The following is a 16,922-nucleotide window of genomic DNA, read 5'->3' as shown; positions in this document are numbered from 1 at the left end:
GCCTATATCCTGTAAATTTTGGTTGCGAATTTGACAAAAATGAAGCCCCTTTAGCATTTTGAAGTTTAGGATTGTAACTAAATATTCTTTAAGAAACTTGTCTCATATCCATGGTGAGCTAGCAATTGCTTATCGGCAAAAGCAGGAACTTTTTCATTAGATTTTCTAACTTTTCCTTTCTTCTTCTGCCTCTCTCTCTCTCTCTCTCTGAGTTCATTAGTTGTTCAAAATCTCTTGAAATAAGTATTCTAGATCCTGAAGAATATGGCACTCACCGTTCAATACTCACGCTGGAATATTTGGAAATCGCCAAAGTGCAGAGTTTGCCAGTTTGGTGGCATTCTACATCGATGTATCCTATTTAGACAATAATTTCTCAATTTATTAAAGTTACAAATTGTGATTAGTTCAACATCACTTTTATATGGGGTTACCATTGACATCATTTTTATTGTACACCAATCACTACCTATTATCTTAGTAGTTGTGAATAATGTTGTAAAATTTGTCATGGCATTAGAATTATTGTTATACACTGGTGAAAATAGCCAAATATCATGTTTTGGCAAAATTTGTGGCAAACTAGCACTATTTTGGAAATAGTTAGCAATCTATCACTTTTTTAGTATTTAAGTTTTACAAAATCAAGTTCTAAATAGTACTCAAGTTTCACAAAATCGAGTTTCCAAGTGAGTTGCTAGTGTGGCAATGCTAATAATGTGGTACTCGATATTGCTGAAATGGAATACTTATAGTACTCGAGCTTCATACAATCGATTACCCTCTTTTTTTTTTTTTTTTTTTTTGTAAAAAACTTTTACTTGGAAAAAAAAGATATATAAAAGAGTAATATACGTCTTACACCTTACCTTGCTAAACAGAAGGTGGTCATCCCTGCCTCTGAAACTTTCTCCGCAATCTTGCCATGTTCACTATCATTGTTATATAGAGCCAATTCTTCATTTTGTCCAATAACAAGAAATAGGCATGTCTCCAAGAACGCTCAAATACCAAAGAACCACAAACACCCCAAAAACCTATAGGAGATCCATATCCTATTCCAATATAATAAAACCATGTTCTGAATTCATCTTCATCCTCTTCATTATCTTTAATACCATCTTCCGTTGGTTCGCTTTGGTTTGGTGTTTCTTCACCTGGACAGAGTTGTGTAAGTGGAGGCCCACAAAGTGCCAGCTTTCCCGCAAAAGCAAACTGGTTGAAAATTTAGAGTTCATCGCCTGAAGGAATCTTCCCGGACAAATTATTGTAGGACAAATTTTATATCATTTTTTCCTAAGTAAAAGTTCTATACCAAAAAAAGAAAAAAAGAAAAAGCAAAACAAGGTAATTGTTTATATGAAGTTGGACTACTACAAAGAAGTACTCGATTTTTTGCAATATCGAGTATTACATAATTCTTTTAATTCTGTAAATTTTAGGTTAGTAGTGCTGTATTGGCAACTCACTTGGAACTCGAGTTTACTAAACTCGAATACTATTTAGAACTCGATTTTGTGTAACTCGAGTACTTAAAAAGTGATAAATTGTTAAATATTTCTAAAATAATATTAATTTGTCACAAATTTTGTCAAAACTTGGCATTTGTCTGTTTTCACCCACAGTATACACCAGTGCATCAGCTGTACTGGTTGATGCAGTTTGTATTTATTCAAAAGTTGCCATTTATCTTCTGCCTTTTATTTTTATTGAAAAATGAGTACGCAGTCTTGGACTGAGGATTAGCAGATTAGGTCATATTTCTTGTTTGTTTTCATTTTTACTCTTTGGCCCTTTCCTTTTCCTTTAATTATGGGAGTGTAAAGTCCTAAAAATGATGTCACTTACATATTAATATATATTATATGAGTTGGCAAATTATACCGGGTGTAACTTTAAACAATACACCATTCAATAAGTTGTTATTGAATTCATATTTTGAAAATCTCACTATTGCGTATATGTTTTATATATTCTTAACATGAATGTCAAATTTCATACCAATCGGATGTTATTTACTATTCAATTCAATTCATAAACTCATTTTTTATACATTATTTTAAACTACAAAAACTTAAATATTTAATCGTACAACCCATATTTATATATATCTTTTGTTTGTATATAATAATAAATTAGAAAACTCATTACCCTCAAGTCAAACTCATCATTTATAAAGAACAAGTTGGCCTTAATCTATCTGGAACCAATTGACTAACCAACTAATTTGATTTATAGCAATAAAAAACTTAGAATTTTTTTTTTAAAAAAAAAGAGTTTTAATTTATAACACCTGTGGTTAATAATAACTTTTTATCATTAAATAAAAAATTTTGGATTTTAAACCTCGATTATTTTCATAAAGTTTCTCCTTTCTCAAAGCTTAAAAAAAAAAAAATAATAATAATAATAATAGAGCGCGTGAGCAGGAGGAAAAATAAAAGAGAGCGTGAGAGAAGAGAGAAAAAAAAAAAAAAAAAAGGATTATCCAGTCATGAATATTCTCTCCGTAGTCTACAAAGAAATGAGTCAGACACACGTGGATTTTACTGCGCCGCGTGATTCGATAAGAACCGCAGGCACGGCACTAGCCACCAGGCACGTTTTATTAATTTTTTTCCCAGTGTCAATATCCGTAAATAAAACCCAAAAACCAGCCTCATTTCATAGCTCGACACAAAACCTCTAAATAAAACCAATTTCCCGAGCTGCTACTGCAACAACAACAACATCAACAACCGTCCCTACCACCTCCATTAAAAACAAAGCTTTTTCCTTTCTCTTTTGGCTCTCTTATCTGTTATATCTAAAATCGTACACTATTTTATTTGATACTGACACAAATTAAAAATAACAATTAAATAAAGAAATATAAAATTCAATTCATTGTATATATTTGGTGGATCTGGAGTTTCTTCAGTATTGCAAATTTTGCAATGGGAAACGCGAACGGTAGAGAGGATGGTGGGAACGGGATTGAAGAAGATGAATCGTTATCGTTAACTGGAACGACAAGATCCAACGGTGAGATGGGATTGAGTTACAACCACGCGCAGGTTCCAGGGCGCGTGGCATCTTCGGAGTCAATGGGAAACATGAACAACAACAACAACAACAACAGCAACACTCCTCCTCACAGCCCAGGCCGCTCTGCTTCTCCTCTCTTATTCGCTCCTCAGGTTTCTCTTTGATTTTCAGTCAATTCGCTTTTAATTTTTTCCTTTCTTATTTTGGGGAACCAATCCATTATCATTTATTACCATTTTGAGACTCTCTACTTCATTTATTTTGGATTGAAACAATAAAACCATAGGGGTTGTTTTCGTTGACAAAATAGATTTCATAATGTGAAATTTTTTTTTTCTTTTTAATTTTATGTATTTATTTATTTAGTTTTTTGTAACATGAGGTGTGATGGCAAGTTACTTCCAAAAAAAAGTGAGTTCGAGTTCGGGAATCAATTCGACGAATTAAATCAATTTGGAATTTTTTTTTTTTTTTTGGATAAGTAAGGTAAAATTTATTCAAATCATAAAAAAAGAACCAGCCAAGTGTATACACAACATATACAGTTGGGGATCATAACAATCAAGTACATAGATTGAAAAAAAATGGAATGGTTTCCAACAATGGACATCCAATCAGTCCGTTTGGAATGTCAGATAGTATAAGGTAACCTTAATAGTCCGTTTGAGTATTTTCAGCCAACTTTACTCTACTCTTCTCCACTCTCCTTCAATCCAAACGGGCCCTAAACTTCTTCAGTTTGTTTTCTTTTTGAACTCTTGTGACATCTGTCCTCCCTGAGTATTTTGTAAATGAAACTTTTTTGAACATTCTCTTATATCAGCTAATTGTCCATTGGACAGAGCAATCCTATCAGGTTTCGCTACACTGTATTAAAGAGTAAAGACAAACAGTTATCTTGCTCAAAATTCAGTGAACTTAATGGCTTTATTATAAAGAGGTTGACAAATGTAATGTGACTGTCAAAAGTTCACTAGGAAGTTTGTCCTTGACTTGCCAATGTGTCCTCTACTTGTTACATGCCATTAATGCTAATTATTTGTGGATGTCATGTATAGAGTTGTATATGTTGCACATTTTCCTCCTTGGGACATTATGAGTTTCTTCTTCTTCAATTTAAATTGACTCTCTCATGGGTCTTTGAAGATTTTTGTGTAAGAGGGTACAATGGTCTCTCTCCTGGTCCTTTAGTTTTGATCATTCGATAATTGAGAGAGTGAGGATTTGAACCTTGGACATATCCTAGCCCTTTAGTGCCAATGAACCATAAGAGTTTTGTTCCTAACGAACTAAAGTACAATCACTTCTTAAGGGTTCCTTAAAAAAAAAAAAATTGAAAAAAACTTTTGTCAACTGTGAGTGAGGATTGTGCATGTGTGTGTTTCATGACCCTGAATGTATTCATTTGTATCTCAATTAATTACAATCTTAAAATTCAAAATGCCACATGGCTTGGCAAGACTCATACGCCTCAGGCCTTTGGTCTTTCTTATTGAAAAAAAAAATGATACTTGGTGATTGAATTTCCAGTTTGATGCATTCAAAGTCTAATTTCTGTAGCTTCACATAATAAAAATGTAAGATATACAAGTTGATCTCAGTCTTTTCTATCTAATTAGTCTCTGTATATCACTTAAGCATGTAGAGTGATAAAAATGTTAGATATACATGCAGGTTAACTTCTTTCCTAGTGCTTTCTAGGCCATATAGAGTGATTCCCCTATTAGCTGAGAGAATATATGTGTTGGCCTTGATTGGAGTCTTCTGGCATGCTTGTCCTACGCCATGCATGTGTATGTGGGAGCAAGGGAACCTAATGCCAAATATGATGGTCATGCTACATATTTACTCGATATTTCATATTTTTTTTACTCCCAAGCATCACCATTGTTCATTTGGGTCCTTGGGACTCAGTTATCTCTATCTTGCACTTATTTATTTGTCTTTGTGAGTTTCTTGGGCCTCTGCATTTGAATCCCAAAGGATCTAAAAACAAAATTCCACAATTCAGCAGCAGCACTACAATGTATCAAAAGACGGTCCACCGTCTCCCCATTACATTGACACATGCAAAACCAACTCACTATTGAATACCCCTCTTGATAAGGTTCTCACAAGTGAGAACCTTTCCTCATACCGTTGGTCAAATAGAAAACACTAACTTCACAACTACTACATGCCTCCATAATCATGTTTCGTCCTCCCCAAAACTTCACAGCCACTCTGCCAACAGAGCTGGATTAAAGGTTGTTAACCTCCTGATTCCCAATCCTCCATTTGCAATAGGGGTATTCACCTTATCCTAACTCACCAAATGATGTTTAAATTCATCTCACAAGCCACCCAACAAGAGATTCCTTTGCAACCTTTCAATCCTATTAGCCACATTAGTGGGGATAGTTAATAAGGACAAATAATATGTTGGTAAAATCGAAAGAGTACTCTTCAATAATGTCATCCTCCCCCCTTTCAACAGCTAAAGGCTCATCCAACCAGCTATCACATTCTCAAAATGAAGTTCCCATCTGCCTCCTGTCCTGCATGTAGAGAGAGATGCTTAGACCTTTGTAGGTAGTGAACTCCGAGTGTTGAAATTGACACCCATCTTCCATCGATAAGATAACTCTAGGATTGAGTGTCGGAGACTAATCACTTCTCTTTCACCTTTTGCTAAATTTCTTGGAGCTTTTAAACTCTGGGAGTTAATATTGTTTTCCTTTTATGGTTTATTATACAATTCCCTTGTACTAGGATTATGCTTCTTTTTGCCTGTCTCTAATAAATTATCTTACTTTTCTGTGACTAGGATTGAAAAAATTATCTTGTACCCTTCCTATACCCTCTTTCCCAGAGAGAGAGCACTTAAAATCAATGAGCACATTTAAAATGTATCAGTAATAATAATAAGAATAAAAGACTACATTTAAAGTGTGAGCTTGGATGAGTCCTGTTTGTATTGTTTCACTTATTATGCATATAATATGCCATTCCTTATGCACATTCAACCTTCTATTCCCAGAGATGTAATCGGATCATATTTAGCTAGAATCTCTTGTTCATAGTAAGTACTTTATTTTGGAACTAGAGATTGTTACTTCACCAAAAATATTTGTGGGACATGCACATGGAGATTAACTAGTCCAAGTAAATAATTGACTGCTCTAGCATAAAGAATGTGAAAATATATTCTGACAACAGAGGCATCCCTTTTATTTTGCCCACACTAAGTGATCCTATGTGTGGTCAAATTCTTCTCTTCCTGCTAAAACATTTAAAATGTTTAATCAATTTGGGAGTACATATGAGTTTGTTAAAAGCAATAGATATGCTTTTATCCTCTTTGCTGCTGCTGCTGCTAATTTCATTTTCATTCCTCAACTGAAGCAGTGTGGCTTGGCTGGGAAAATAAAAATAGTATGCTGGGGCTGGAGGGAGGGAGAGAGATTACCTGTTTGGTTAGTCATCCTTCACTCTGATTAATTGCATGGGAACCAGTGAGGAAACCGCATGCCAGTCAATCTATTTGTAGTTTGTTTTAGCGACCAATTTGGTAGTTAAATCAGTTATACGTTTTATCTGTCAAACCTCTCCTTGATTAGTTGAGGGAAAAAGACTTTTAGGAAACAAAACTATGACTCTGTCAAAAAAAAAATTGCAGACTTTGTCTCTGATTTGGCAGTTGCACAATTTGGCTCTGACTTATGCTTTATACTTTGGTGTATTTATCACCAAAACAGCCATGTTGAAACAAAGAAGCACTAGGAGTCCACCTAGAATATGTGTCTGCATATCATTTATAAAATCCAAAGATTGTGAAGATGTATTACTTGGTACCAGAATCCAAATGTAAAGTTGGTGGTGACAAAGGATGCTGACTTGTTGTTAAACCGATAATCCAAAATTGAATTAAAGATGTTTGATTGCATATTAAAATGTATAGGCAAAAGGTTAATGTGCAAAGAATTGAGGGGTTGAATTGCTTCCTCTGTATGCAACCCAACTTTGGGATTTCTCCTGTTTTTTAGATATATGATATGTCAAAAATGGTAAAATTATCTTGAGTTACTATTTTTTTCCTCCCTCCAATCTATGCTCTGAACCATGCAAACATTGACATCTAGATCTCTTAGGAACTCTTAAGACTGAAATAAGTGAAAATTTTATCTGGATTAATACAATTGTTCCGTGTAGATTTGCAAAAATTTGGTAAGTAAAATGCACATTTTGTAGAGCCCACGAGGGTGTGGGCCAGTTAATAAGGATGATGGACAAATCCCATTCCAACTAGAGTGCCCTAGTTCAATCCTCCACAACATACCCTCATTTACCTGATACTTGTGGTCTGAGGGCAATTGCTGGTATTCGAGATTTACTGTCCAGGGATGGATCCAAAGGATTTCGTGTCAGTAAAAAAATGCACATTCTTTAAAATTCAGGTGCTTTTAGATTATTTTAGTAATGGGGTCTATCAAATTTCTCTTCTTATTTTTTGAACTATACCTAATGTCCAGAATATCTCTGAGCGTGTGTGTATATAAATATATATATATTTTATGTGTTACTTCCTCTATCCCATTTTGTTAGTCCTCTATATTCCATTTGGAGAAATCACTAAAATATGGTCATCTTGGAAAAGTCAATAGACATTATCAATAATGTTTCTAACCTTTTCTTTGAAAGACAATTCATTGATGTTCCCTTAAAAAAGCTGAATCTTTTAAACAAGAACAACAATATGCAACTAAGGGAGAAGTATTGTGTATCTAGATAATATTGTGGTTACTAATTTCCTTTATGAACATTGAAATGCTTTGTTAATCAAAGATTGAAGCCATGACAACACCATTGGTAATGCGTGACGCATCATAGATTGCTCTTTTCTTTTCTTTTCTTTTTTGTGGATAAGTAGGCCTTCATCAATTGCTATTATTTCCAAAGTTTTCTGAATCATGAAGTTGAGAATGTTCAAGTAATTATTGATTTGTTTGATTTGTTCTCTTAACAAAATCACTTTTATCTAAAGTTTGCCTGACTTGCTGCCATAGTTTTTAGGGAGAATTCCAAAATGCTATTCCCTGGTGGGTTGTGACCACAGAGTTTGAGCGATTGGAATTGTAGTATGCACGTACATGGTGGATGTGTGTGTGGTGCAAAAGGCAATCCTGGTGCAATGTGGTTGGGGTTGTATTTAACTGTTTGGCTTTCCAGGCCTTGGAATGCTACCTGGTGTTTCTAGAGCCATAGAAAGCTGCAAGAGGTTTGTAAGGTATAAATAGCGTTCACTCAAAAAGAAGTTATAAAAAATGGACTGGAGGGTGAAGATTTTAAGTCATTGGACACTTGGACCACAAACCCTGTTGAGAGCCGTCTGAAAGTTGAAACCCTTCAGTTTCACTTTACAGGAACTTTTGCTAGGAAATTTTCTTGAAAATGAGATTTACTCTCTCTCTCTCTCTCTCTCTTATATGGGGCTTTAAAGAATTAAACTATTTTGAACACCCCATTGTGCTTCACTTAGCATTTCACCACACAAGTTTGCAGCAAGATATGGAAACATCTCCTGAATCACGGAGGATAGACCTAAATGAGGTCCCTGCTTATATTTTTGGCTGCTCAGATTGTGATGGTATGAATAAAGTTAAATTTATGAAAACCTCAATGAACTGGATTCAAAATCTTTGCGTAACATCATGGGCCTGAACCATCTTAATGAGATTGGCTGTTGTCATGATAAAAATTCACCTATTCCGGTTCAATATAATTGAATGGTAATTGGACTGCCCCTGTATATGTATTTCTATTAATTTATAATCATGATTGTTATACACCGTATGCTGGCTTCATATTGCATGATAAACTTCTTTGTTGCAGTATGGATATTTCACTTGATGTTTAGAAATTTTTATAAGTTTATTGGTCTTTTGGAGGATTGTAGTTGTGCAGGAGCTAAAAGATTGAAATCCACATTTTTAATTAGATTGATAGAGATTTAAATTTCAGTTTCTGGTCAGAACATTAATCCTTCCTTATGTTTCTGTTATTTACAACGGTCTTATTTACATGATATCTTTGGAAGCCTTGGATGATTATTCCAAGTTCAAATGAACATAGTAGTAAGATGGTGACCCAGATGCTTTACTGGTAGCAAAGGTAAATTCCATTGTCATAGAAGCACTAAGATATGGAAGGTGGTTCATTGTGTGATTTTTGGGCAATTTGGCGTGAGTGTAATAGTAGAATATGATGGTGTCGGAAGTCCTAATCATGTCATCGAAAAATGTGCGTAATATTTTTAGCTATCCATGCATGCCTGCTCTGGTTAATTCCTAATTGATATTTAAGGAGTGCATACACGTGTGCAATTGATCACATGCATGCCTGCTCCTGTTAATTCCTAGTATAGAGCTAGCTGCATAATATCGTTAGCTATTCATGCATTTTTGTGCATGGAGAAAATCTTCAAGTTAAACTGCCTTTGTGGAATAGTCAGTTGTTTTACTGTAAAATTAAGGAGAGAATATTAAAAAATCTGAATGTTATTTTGATGTTGTGAACTAAGGAGCTTCACAACCTTATTTGGCTTTCAAAGCTGATGGGATGGTTTTCTTTGGTGCATTTGCAGCTGCCTGTAGCTCCCTTGCAAAGGGGTGATGGTTCACCCTTTTTCAATAATATCTGGCAGAATGAATCTCAGGGAGTTGTTGATCAGCCTCCTGAACGAGCAATCCCCTCAATGATTACATGGAACTATGGTGGTAACAATGTGGCTGTGGAGGGATCTTGGGACAATTGGACATCTAGGTAAAACTTTATTCACTTTTGATCGTAAAGATGTAAACAATGACTTTTATCCCATTGGCAAAAACTATGAACTGCTTTTTTTGGCTTAAATATCCCATATATGGACAAAGTTTGCTACATGTAATTACATCTTTTTGCAGGAAAATGCTGCAGAGATCTGGTAAAGACCACTCAATTCTTCTGGTCCTGCCAATAGGTATATACCATTACAGGTTCATTGTTGATGGTGAATGGAGATATAACCCAGACCTTGATTTTGCACCTGACGAAATGGGCCATGTTTGTAATCTTCTCAATGTTCATGTATGCATCTAGCTTACCCTTCATTTGTCATCTATATTCTTTTGGATTTTCTTTTCTTCATCTTACAGACCAAATTATTCAGTTACTGGATGTAAAATGGAAGGTGGGTATGAGGTGTGGAGATGTTATGCAAGCATGTATATTGGCTGCTTGAAATGATCTGGGTGCCATAAGTGGAAATGGAAGTTACACGCTGACACAAACATATATATAGGCAGTAGGGTAATCAAGTCCTATTGTGTAAGCATAATAATAGTTGCAGTCACCAATTAAGTTATGTGACACAGATCAAAGATCTGGATCACCTTTACTTGGTCCATTTTTCTACTTGCCTAGGAAAATGTGTATTTCACTTTAGTTAGTCAATTACTAAATTGTATTTAAACAGCTTTTGTGGTATGATTTCAGTCTTTGGACTGCCTTTCAAACAACTTTCATTTGATTGACTTCATTTTTCTTGGATTTCTTTCTTAGCTGATCTCCCATGATTACTGTGGGTTAAGACATATTTGCATACACTACTACTACAATCATCTGTATTTTATCTGTTCACTTTTGTTGTTTTATGCAGGATAATGTGCCTGAAAACCTTGAGAGTGTAGCCGAGTTTGAGGCTCCACCATCACCGGACTACAGTTACAGTCAAACTTTGCCAACGGAGGAAGATTTTGCAAAGGAGCCAGTGGCTGTTCCACCCCAGCTGCATCTTACTGTGCTGGGTATGGAAAACTCAGGTGAAGCTTCTTCTTCAAAGCCTCAGCATGTTGTGCTTAACCACCTTTTTATAGAGAAAGGATGGGCCTCTCAGTCTGTGGTTGCCTTGGGACTAACCCATAGGTACCAGTCCAAATATGTCACAGTTGTCCTCTATAAACCACTCGTAAGGTAATGTCACTTTTCAAGTCCAACTCTGTAAAGCAAAAAATTAATAATGCTTTTACAGTTAATTGTGAAGACATTTTGATTCATGACCATCATGTTTTGTTCTGTCACACAGCCGCTCGCTAATCTCAAGCATTTGCTTCTGGAACTTTTTCCTTCATGTAAATAGTGAAAAAACTTGTCAGCATTTCACGTCTACATTGTTTATCTGCGCCTCCCCACCTTTTTCAAAAGAAAGTGGGCCTGGTTCATTATCATGCATGTGCTCAACCCTCTTTCGACCCATCTTTTTTTAATGATCTGAGTTTGAAAGATAACATTATACAAGACTACTACAAGTAGCAAGTGGCAAGTTTTTGAGGATCACAGAGGTAATCAAAATACATATGTTTTAACTACACAAGATTTTACTAAACCAAAAACACTTGATAGAATAGATTTGAAATGACATCTTACCTCTCATTATTTCAAATCCACATATTAATAATAAGGCTCAGTCTTAAATTTTCCTATCACCTCACACATGACCCTTAAGAAATTTTGGAGATTGTGGTGAGGCCATGTGTGAGGTGGTAAGCAAATCTATATTCTAATGGTAATGTTAACTTTTTTTAAATTCAATAGGAAGAAAGTTTGTTATTTCACCCTTAAGAAATTTTGGAGATTGTGGTGAGGCCATGTGTGAGGCGGTAAGCAAATCTATATTCTAATGGTAATGTGAAATTGTTTTGAATTCAATAGGAAGAAAGTTTGTTATTTCATTCCCTATTCAAGTCATTTTAAACTAATGATTGAAATCCAAACCATTCCGATTTTAATTTCTTCTATTCCCGTAGTCCGATTATTAAAAGGGTTTAAAAAAATTGCATCGAATCAATTCAATACTCTTGAGATTTTATTAGTATAGGGCAGTTTCACATGCAATGCCAGTTATTGTACATGCCGGAGAGAGAAGTGGCAATTTTGAACCATGACATGAGCCACGAGTAGTGTTGCTGTTAATTAAAGGATCCAACATTCGCGATTACGCCTACGACGACGTTTCTTGCCATCATTAACCTTGTCTTCCCTTGAGACACCGCCACCTTGTCCCTGGTTCTTCTCCACCATTCTCCTTTGCATTTTTCTGAAATTAAATTGAATTTAGTAGTGACATCAAATTACCAGCCCTTTCTTTGACATGTACAAAAATCTCGTTAACTATCATTTGTTATTTTATCAAGGACTAAGCTGAAGACCATCAAAGATCAAATGAAACCATGTTTTGTTTCTGGGAGATAGTGCTATTGCTCATTATCACTAGTGACCTTTGATGCGCTCTAGCTAGTTTCTTTCTTCTTTTTATCTGATATAACAATTGACAACAAATCCTGTGACACACTATATAGAATTAGAGATGTTCCACTGAAAAATATAGGAAAGTGACCATTTTCAAGCCACTGGACCCACATAATGCAGCCCGCAATGTTAAAAATATTCTTTCTAGGTTTCTTGATTTTTTGTTTTTTTGTGTCCGACTTATTCATATTTACTATTTAGCGCACTAATATACAGAACATAAAGCCGCGACCCTTTTTAATTTGGAAAATTCTAGTACCACAACTCGCCCACGGGGCAAGTTGTGGCACCAGAATCACTCTTTTAATTTTTATTAATGTTTGATACTGGCTATTATCATAAGAACATTAGCATTATCTTTTAGCACAAAGATGCGATGTGATAAACCTTCCTTTTGGGACAAAATCGATTCTCACTCTCTCACCCCATAGTATGTTATCCTCCACAGAATATATCTGGAAAAAAAGTTAAGAATATCCGTCCACAAGTGTCGAATACCCTATTCAGCATTGACAATTAGATCCATTTTCTCCAACTTGCTTTTCGACCATCTTCCTTGGTATTCTTAAAATCTGATTTTCCCTCTTCGCACCGTTTTCATTCTACTGGTCATACAGAAAAGGAGAACAACTTTTCCAGCTCGAATCATTTGCCTTGCTATTGAGACATAGCAGGGATGGTTATAAAAGAGAGATGAATCCAAACCGGTTTGTATTCAATTTCTTACAGGACTTCTTTGTCCAAGGCAATATTAGAACAGATTGAATTTATTTTTCTTGTTGAATTACCCAACTTGGGACATAGGCAACCAGGCCAGATTCTTTTTTTTTTTTTTTTTTCTCGTCTCAATTTTTCTGGCTAGCTTCCTAATCTAATGCCCCCGCGACCGCCCAAAAAAAAGTATTTGAAAAGCCAAAAAGAAAGAACAAAAGACTCTAAAGCCACAGGTGTGCGGAATCACGACCAATATACGCAATAGGTCTTTAGACTGACATATATACTAAGCGTCAGCAATAAGATTTTCCGTGAAAACGTACCAAATGAATCCATATGGGACCAAAATAAGGGTCCCCCCTTATCGAATATAATAAATTCCTAGCACTATCAGAGGCGAAAACACAAACACGAAACTCAACTCTTGAAAATGATTCTAGGATAAAACCAAGCCATCGAGAAATTTTTTTATTTTTTTATATTTTATAGGTAACCATCGAGAAATTTTCATTGGTTGAGGTTTGATTTTCCAAACCGTGGAAAGCAACGTCTAACATCCCGAAAACTTATCCAGGAAGCCAACAAGCTAGACTGGACAAGTAACACCATAAAAATCACAAAAATAAAACGCGGGTGAAGATCCTTAGGAACCCTACTCGCAATAACATCCTCACCTTCAAGGAAGTTTAGTTTTCTCAAGCAAAAGAATAATTAATGCAATAATGCCATTCAGCATAAATTACTCTTTCATAGCTAAGACTCTTAACTCTTGAGCACCATTAGTCAAAAGGAATTATGGAAACCTCTACTTTTAATTTTTATTTTGTGGTTATAAATGCACCAAGTGAGCTTTGAACTTAGACCTTACCTTTCCCTTCACCCCCTTTCTTTTGAAGAAGGAGGTAGTTCGAGTTTGAGCTTTATCGGCTCATCATGGAACCTCTATGAACACCTATGATGTATCTAGATCAAAAAGGAAAGGATTTAAACATGAAGGCATGCTAGGCACATGCACACATGCATAAAGAACAGCATAATAACTGACTGGCACTAACCTTCATCAAGCAGATACAGATCATGATCTGACATTCCCTAAGGAGATGATTTCAAAGTAAGTAAATACTATGTGAGAGAGAGAGAGAGAGAGAGCAAGACATATCAGATACAAAACCTGATAAAAATTCCTCTGGTTGGGCAAAGAAAACTTGAATTGACAACCAAAATTATCAGTTTGGATAAATAATAAAGGATCATACAATAATACACTGATGCAATGTCCCCAGAAAACAGAACATACAAAGAAAGGAAGATAACTTCAAATATTAACAAAATTAGTCACCCCATAAGCAAAACATCAGATTCATCCAATTGTTCTAGGTTCATAATATCAAAGGTAGAAAGAAAAATACCAAGAGTAGAGTAAATGACACTACACCCAAGCTACTAAAACAAGAGACAGAACAAACAAGCAGATACTAATGAACAGTGCCACAAATAATGCAAACAAGGAGAAACAACCAACCAACCATCCAAAGCTAATGATACCAAAAGATGTCCTAGTGGGAAATAGAAATCTTGTCAAACTTATCTGCCCTGCTCCCTTTTATGTTTTTTTTAATGCTTTTTCAGTTTTTAGTTTTGAAAGATTGGTCCTCACTTGGCCATCATGACTTTGACAAACTCCTCGTAGTTGATCTGGCCATCACCATCCACATCAGCCTCGCGAATCATCTCATCAACTTCATCATCGGTCAGCTTCTCACCAAGATTTGTCATGACATGGCGAAGCTCAGCTGCAGAAATGAAGCCATTCTGGTCCTTGTCGAACACCCGGAAAGCCTCCTTGAGCTCCTCCTCTGAATCGGTGTCCTTCATCTTGCGGGCCATCAGGTTAAGGAACTCTGGGAAATCAATGGTACCATTTCCATCAGCATCAACTTCATTTATCATGTCCTGCAGCTCAGCTTCTGTTGGGTTCTGCCCCAATGACCGCATTACAGTCCCAAGCTCCTTGGTAGTGATACAGCCTGTAGTAGAAAATTAAGAAATATATCACATTATCAGCATTAAATTTGACTAGGCAGATACCATTTATGTCAGCCAGTTAAGCCAAGCTTCACTTCCCAATACATAATCTAAAAAAGAAGGCAGCTACTTTTCCAATTGCTTCCATATATTATCAACAAGCCATCAGCAATTTGAGATTTTAATGTAAATGCTTATAAGTCATGAAGAAGCAACCACTTGCACGACATAATTAAACAAGCCATCAGCAATCTGAGATTAACATTTTGAACACCTAAATATAAATTGAAAGGAAAAGGCATGTTGTACACATCTTTCCCGTTATTTTCTGACTAATGAACTAACAGATCGCGTACAAACTCCTGAACCATTCCTAATAAATCCTCAAAATCACTTTCAAAATATCTCCAGAATGCTAGCTAAAGTAAATGATCCTTTCCAAAATTACCTGCAGTTAGGTATTAGAAAGTCCTATAGAACATTCGGTATGATAAACACTTGAAAGGAAATCTGTATCAACCTTCCTTCAATATATAATCTTCCATTTTTGTGAAGAAACTAATACTACATAGTTTATATTCCCTGCGATCCATGTTTCCTAATCTAAAGAGTGCAAGCATAGAGCCGAATATGGATAAACAGAGATACATTTCTAGCTTAATAAATTCACAAAGTCATGCATAAATAGCCATGTCTTCGCGTCTAAACTTTTGAGGCATCAGTTTAAACTCATACACGCCCACCGACATCTACTTTAAACTCATAAAAATTTAAGTAGCAATCCTTTGAAATCGAATCAAAAGACTGTTATAACAGAGATCCTAATTCGATAGACCGGTTACACAAAATGATAGAATATGAAGCAGAAAAAACCTAATAATTTTCCTTATATGCAATTCATGTACAAACAAAGAAAAAGAAAAACACAAATCACGTTCGAGATTCTACAACACCATAACAGCTAACAAAACAGTTCAATTTTCCAAAAAATCAAAAGCCAAAACCACACCATAACCTAGAAAAACCATCGAAACAAATAGTCTCATTTCCAACAGATCAACAACGAAAAATAAACCAAAAACAACGAAATCTCTGCAGATCAAAACACGAATCGACAATTATCAAACCCTAGATCAACCACAAGATATTAAATGTTAAAACGAAAAACAGAGCAATTAGATCTGAAATCAGGAAGAAAAAAAAGTAAACAGAGAAAGAGAGAGAGAGGGATCTGAGAAAAGATACCATCGCCGTCCTTATCGAATAGGCTGAAAGCTTCCTTGAACTCGGAGATCTGATCGTCAGTGAGTTGATCGGCCATTTTTGTTGTTTTGGGAAAACGAAGAGAAAAAGAACGAGAGCTAGAGAGAGAGAGAGAGAGAGAGCTTATATGTGACTTTATGAGTCACGAAAATGATTTGTGTGACTCTTCTCTGTGTGTGTGTAGAATTTCCGATAGGGAAAGTAATGGAGGGCTGTATATATATATATATATATGCAAAAGTAAAAAAAGAAAAGGGCCCCAATTCCAAGGCCAAGGCCCAATTACGAAAGCATCTGGTTCTCTCTCATCTTTCACGTAAACAAACGCGTGTGATCCTTTTTCTCCGACTTTGCTTTTTTTACATTTTTCCATTTTTACCCTCTACTTTTTCTGCCTTTTATGATTTTTATTTATTTATGTTCACTTTTTCTTTGGACTTTTTCGTACTTTAGGTTTATTTTACTCTTCTTCTATTTTTTGGCTAAGATGGCTGCATATTCCTTGTTCACTTTGACAAGCTTTTGATGTCTAATCTATATGTAGAAGCCTTTTTTTTTTTTTTTTTTTT

At 35.4% G+C, this 16,922-nt stretch overlaps 2 protein-coding genes across 4 annotated transcripts; one reads left to right on the top strand and one right to left on the bottom strand.

The window, feature by feature from the left end:
- Nucleotides 1-2,721: 2,721 nt before the first annotated feature.
- On the top strand, nt 2,722-11,211 carry LOC126718928 (SNF1-related protein kinase regulatory subunit beta-1). Of its 3 annotated transcripts, none has more exons than XM_050421357.1 (5): nt 3,016-3,179; nt 6,412-6,482; nt 9,650-9,828; nt 9,969-10,131; nt 10,703-11,211. In XM_050421357.1, the coding sequence occupies exons 2-5, from the start codon at nt 6,444-6,446 to the stop codon at nt 11,018-11,020; spliced, it is 699 nt and encodes a 232-aa protein (XP_050277314.1). In that variant the 5' UTR covers nt 3,016-3,179; nt 6,412-6,443; the 3' UTR covers nt 11,021-11,211. The 3 variants fall into 3 exon arrangements, with proteins under 3 accessions (XP_050277298.1, XP_050277314.1, XP_050277306.1); XM_050421349.1 differs by having other exon boundaries at nt 3,039-3,179; nt 6,415-6,482; XM_050421341.1 differs by lacking the exon at nt 6,412-6,482 and having other exon boundaries at nt 2,722-3,179.
- A 3,064-nt stretch (nt 11,212-14,275) lies between these two features.
- Nucleotides 14,276-16,562, bottom strand: LOC126718945 (calmodulin-7-like). The gene is made up of 2 exons (XM_050421367.1): nt 16,336-16,562; nt 14,276-15,092 (listed from the first exon to the last, which is right to left on the bottom strand). Exons 1-2 carry the CDS (start codon nt 16,409-16,411, stop codon nt 14,719-14,721), a joined length of 450 nt encoding a protein of 149 aa, XP_050277324.1. The 5' UTR covers nt 16,412-16,562; the 3' UTR covers nt 14,276-14,718.
- Between the last annotated feature and the right edge of the window lie 360 nt (nt 16,563-16,922).

This window comes from Quercus robur, chromosome 1 (genome assembly GCF_932294415.1).
Source record: "Quercus robur chromosome 1, dhQueRobu3.1, whole genome shotgun sequence".
Taxonomy (NCBI): Eukaryota; Viridiplantae; Streptophyta; class Magnoliopsida; order Fagales; family Fagaceae; genus Quercus; species Quercus robur.
This window is presented reverse-complemented; position numbering and strand designations above follow the sequence as displayed.

What these genes read in the sequence shown, in the direction of transcription:
- LOC126718928 (XM_050421341.1), top strand. Translation starts at nt 2,937, where the DNA reads ATGGGAAACGCGAACGGTAGAGAGGATGGTGGGAACGGGATTGAAGAA. An exon ending in CTCTCTTATTCGCTCCTCAG is followed by an intron (nt 3,180 to 9,649) that starts GTTTCTCTTTGA and finishes GTGCATTTGCAG; the next exon opens with CTGCCTGTAGCTCCCTTGCA. An exon ending in TGGGACAATTGGACATCTAG is followed by an intron (nt 9,829 to 9,968) that starts GTAAAACTTTAT and finishes ATCTTTTTGCAG; the next exon opens with GAAAATGCTGCAGAGATCTG.
- LOC126718945 (XM_050421367.1), bottom strand. Translation starts at nt 16,411, where the DNA reads ATGGCCGATCAACTCACTGACGATCAGATCTCCGAGTTCAAGGAAGCT. An exon ending in ATTCGATAAGGACGGCGATG is followed by an intron (nt 15,093 to 16,335) that starts GTATCTTTTCTC and finishes TTTCTACTACAG; the next exon opens with GCTGTATCACTACCAAGGAG.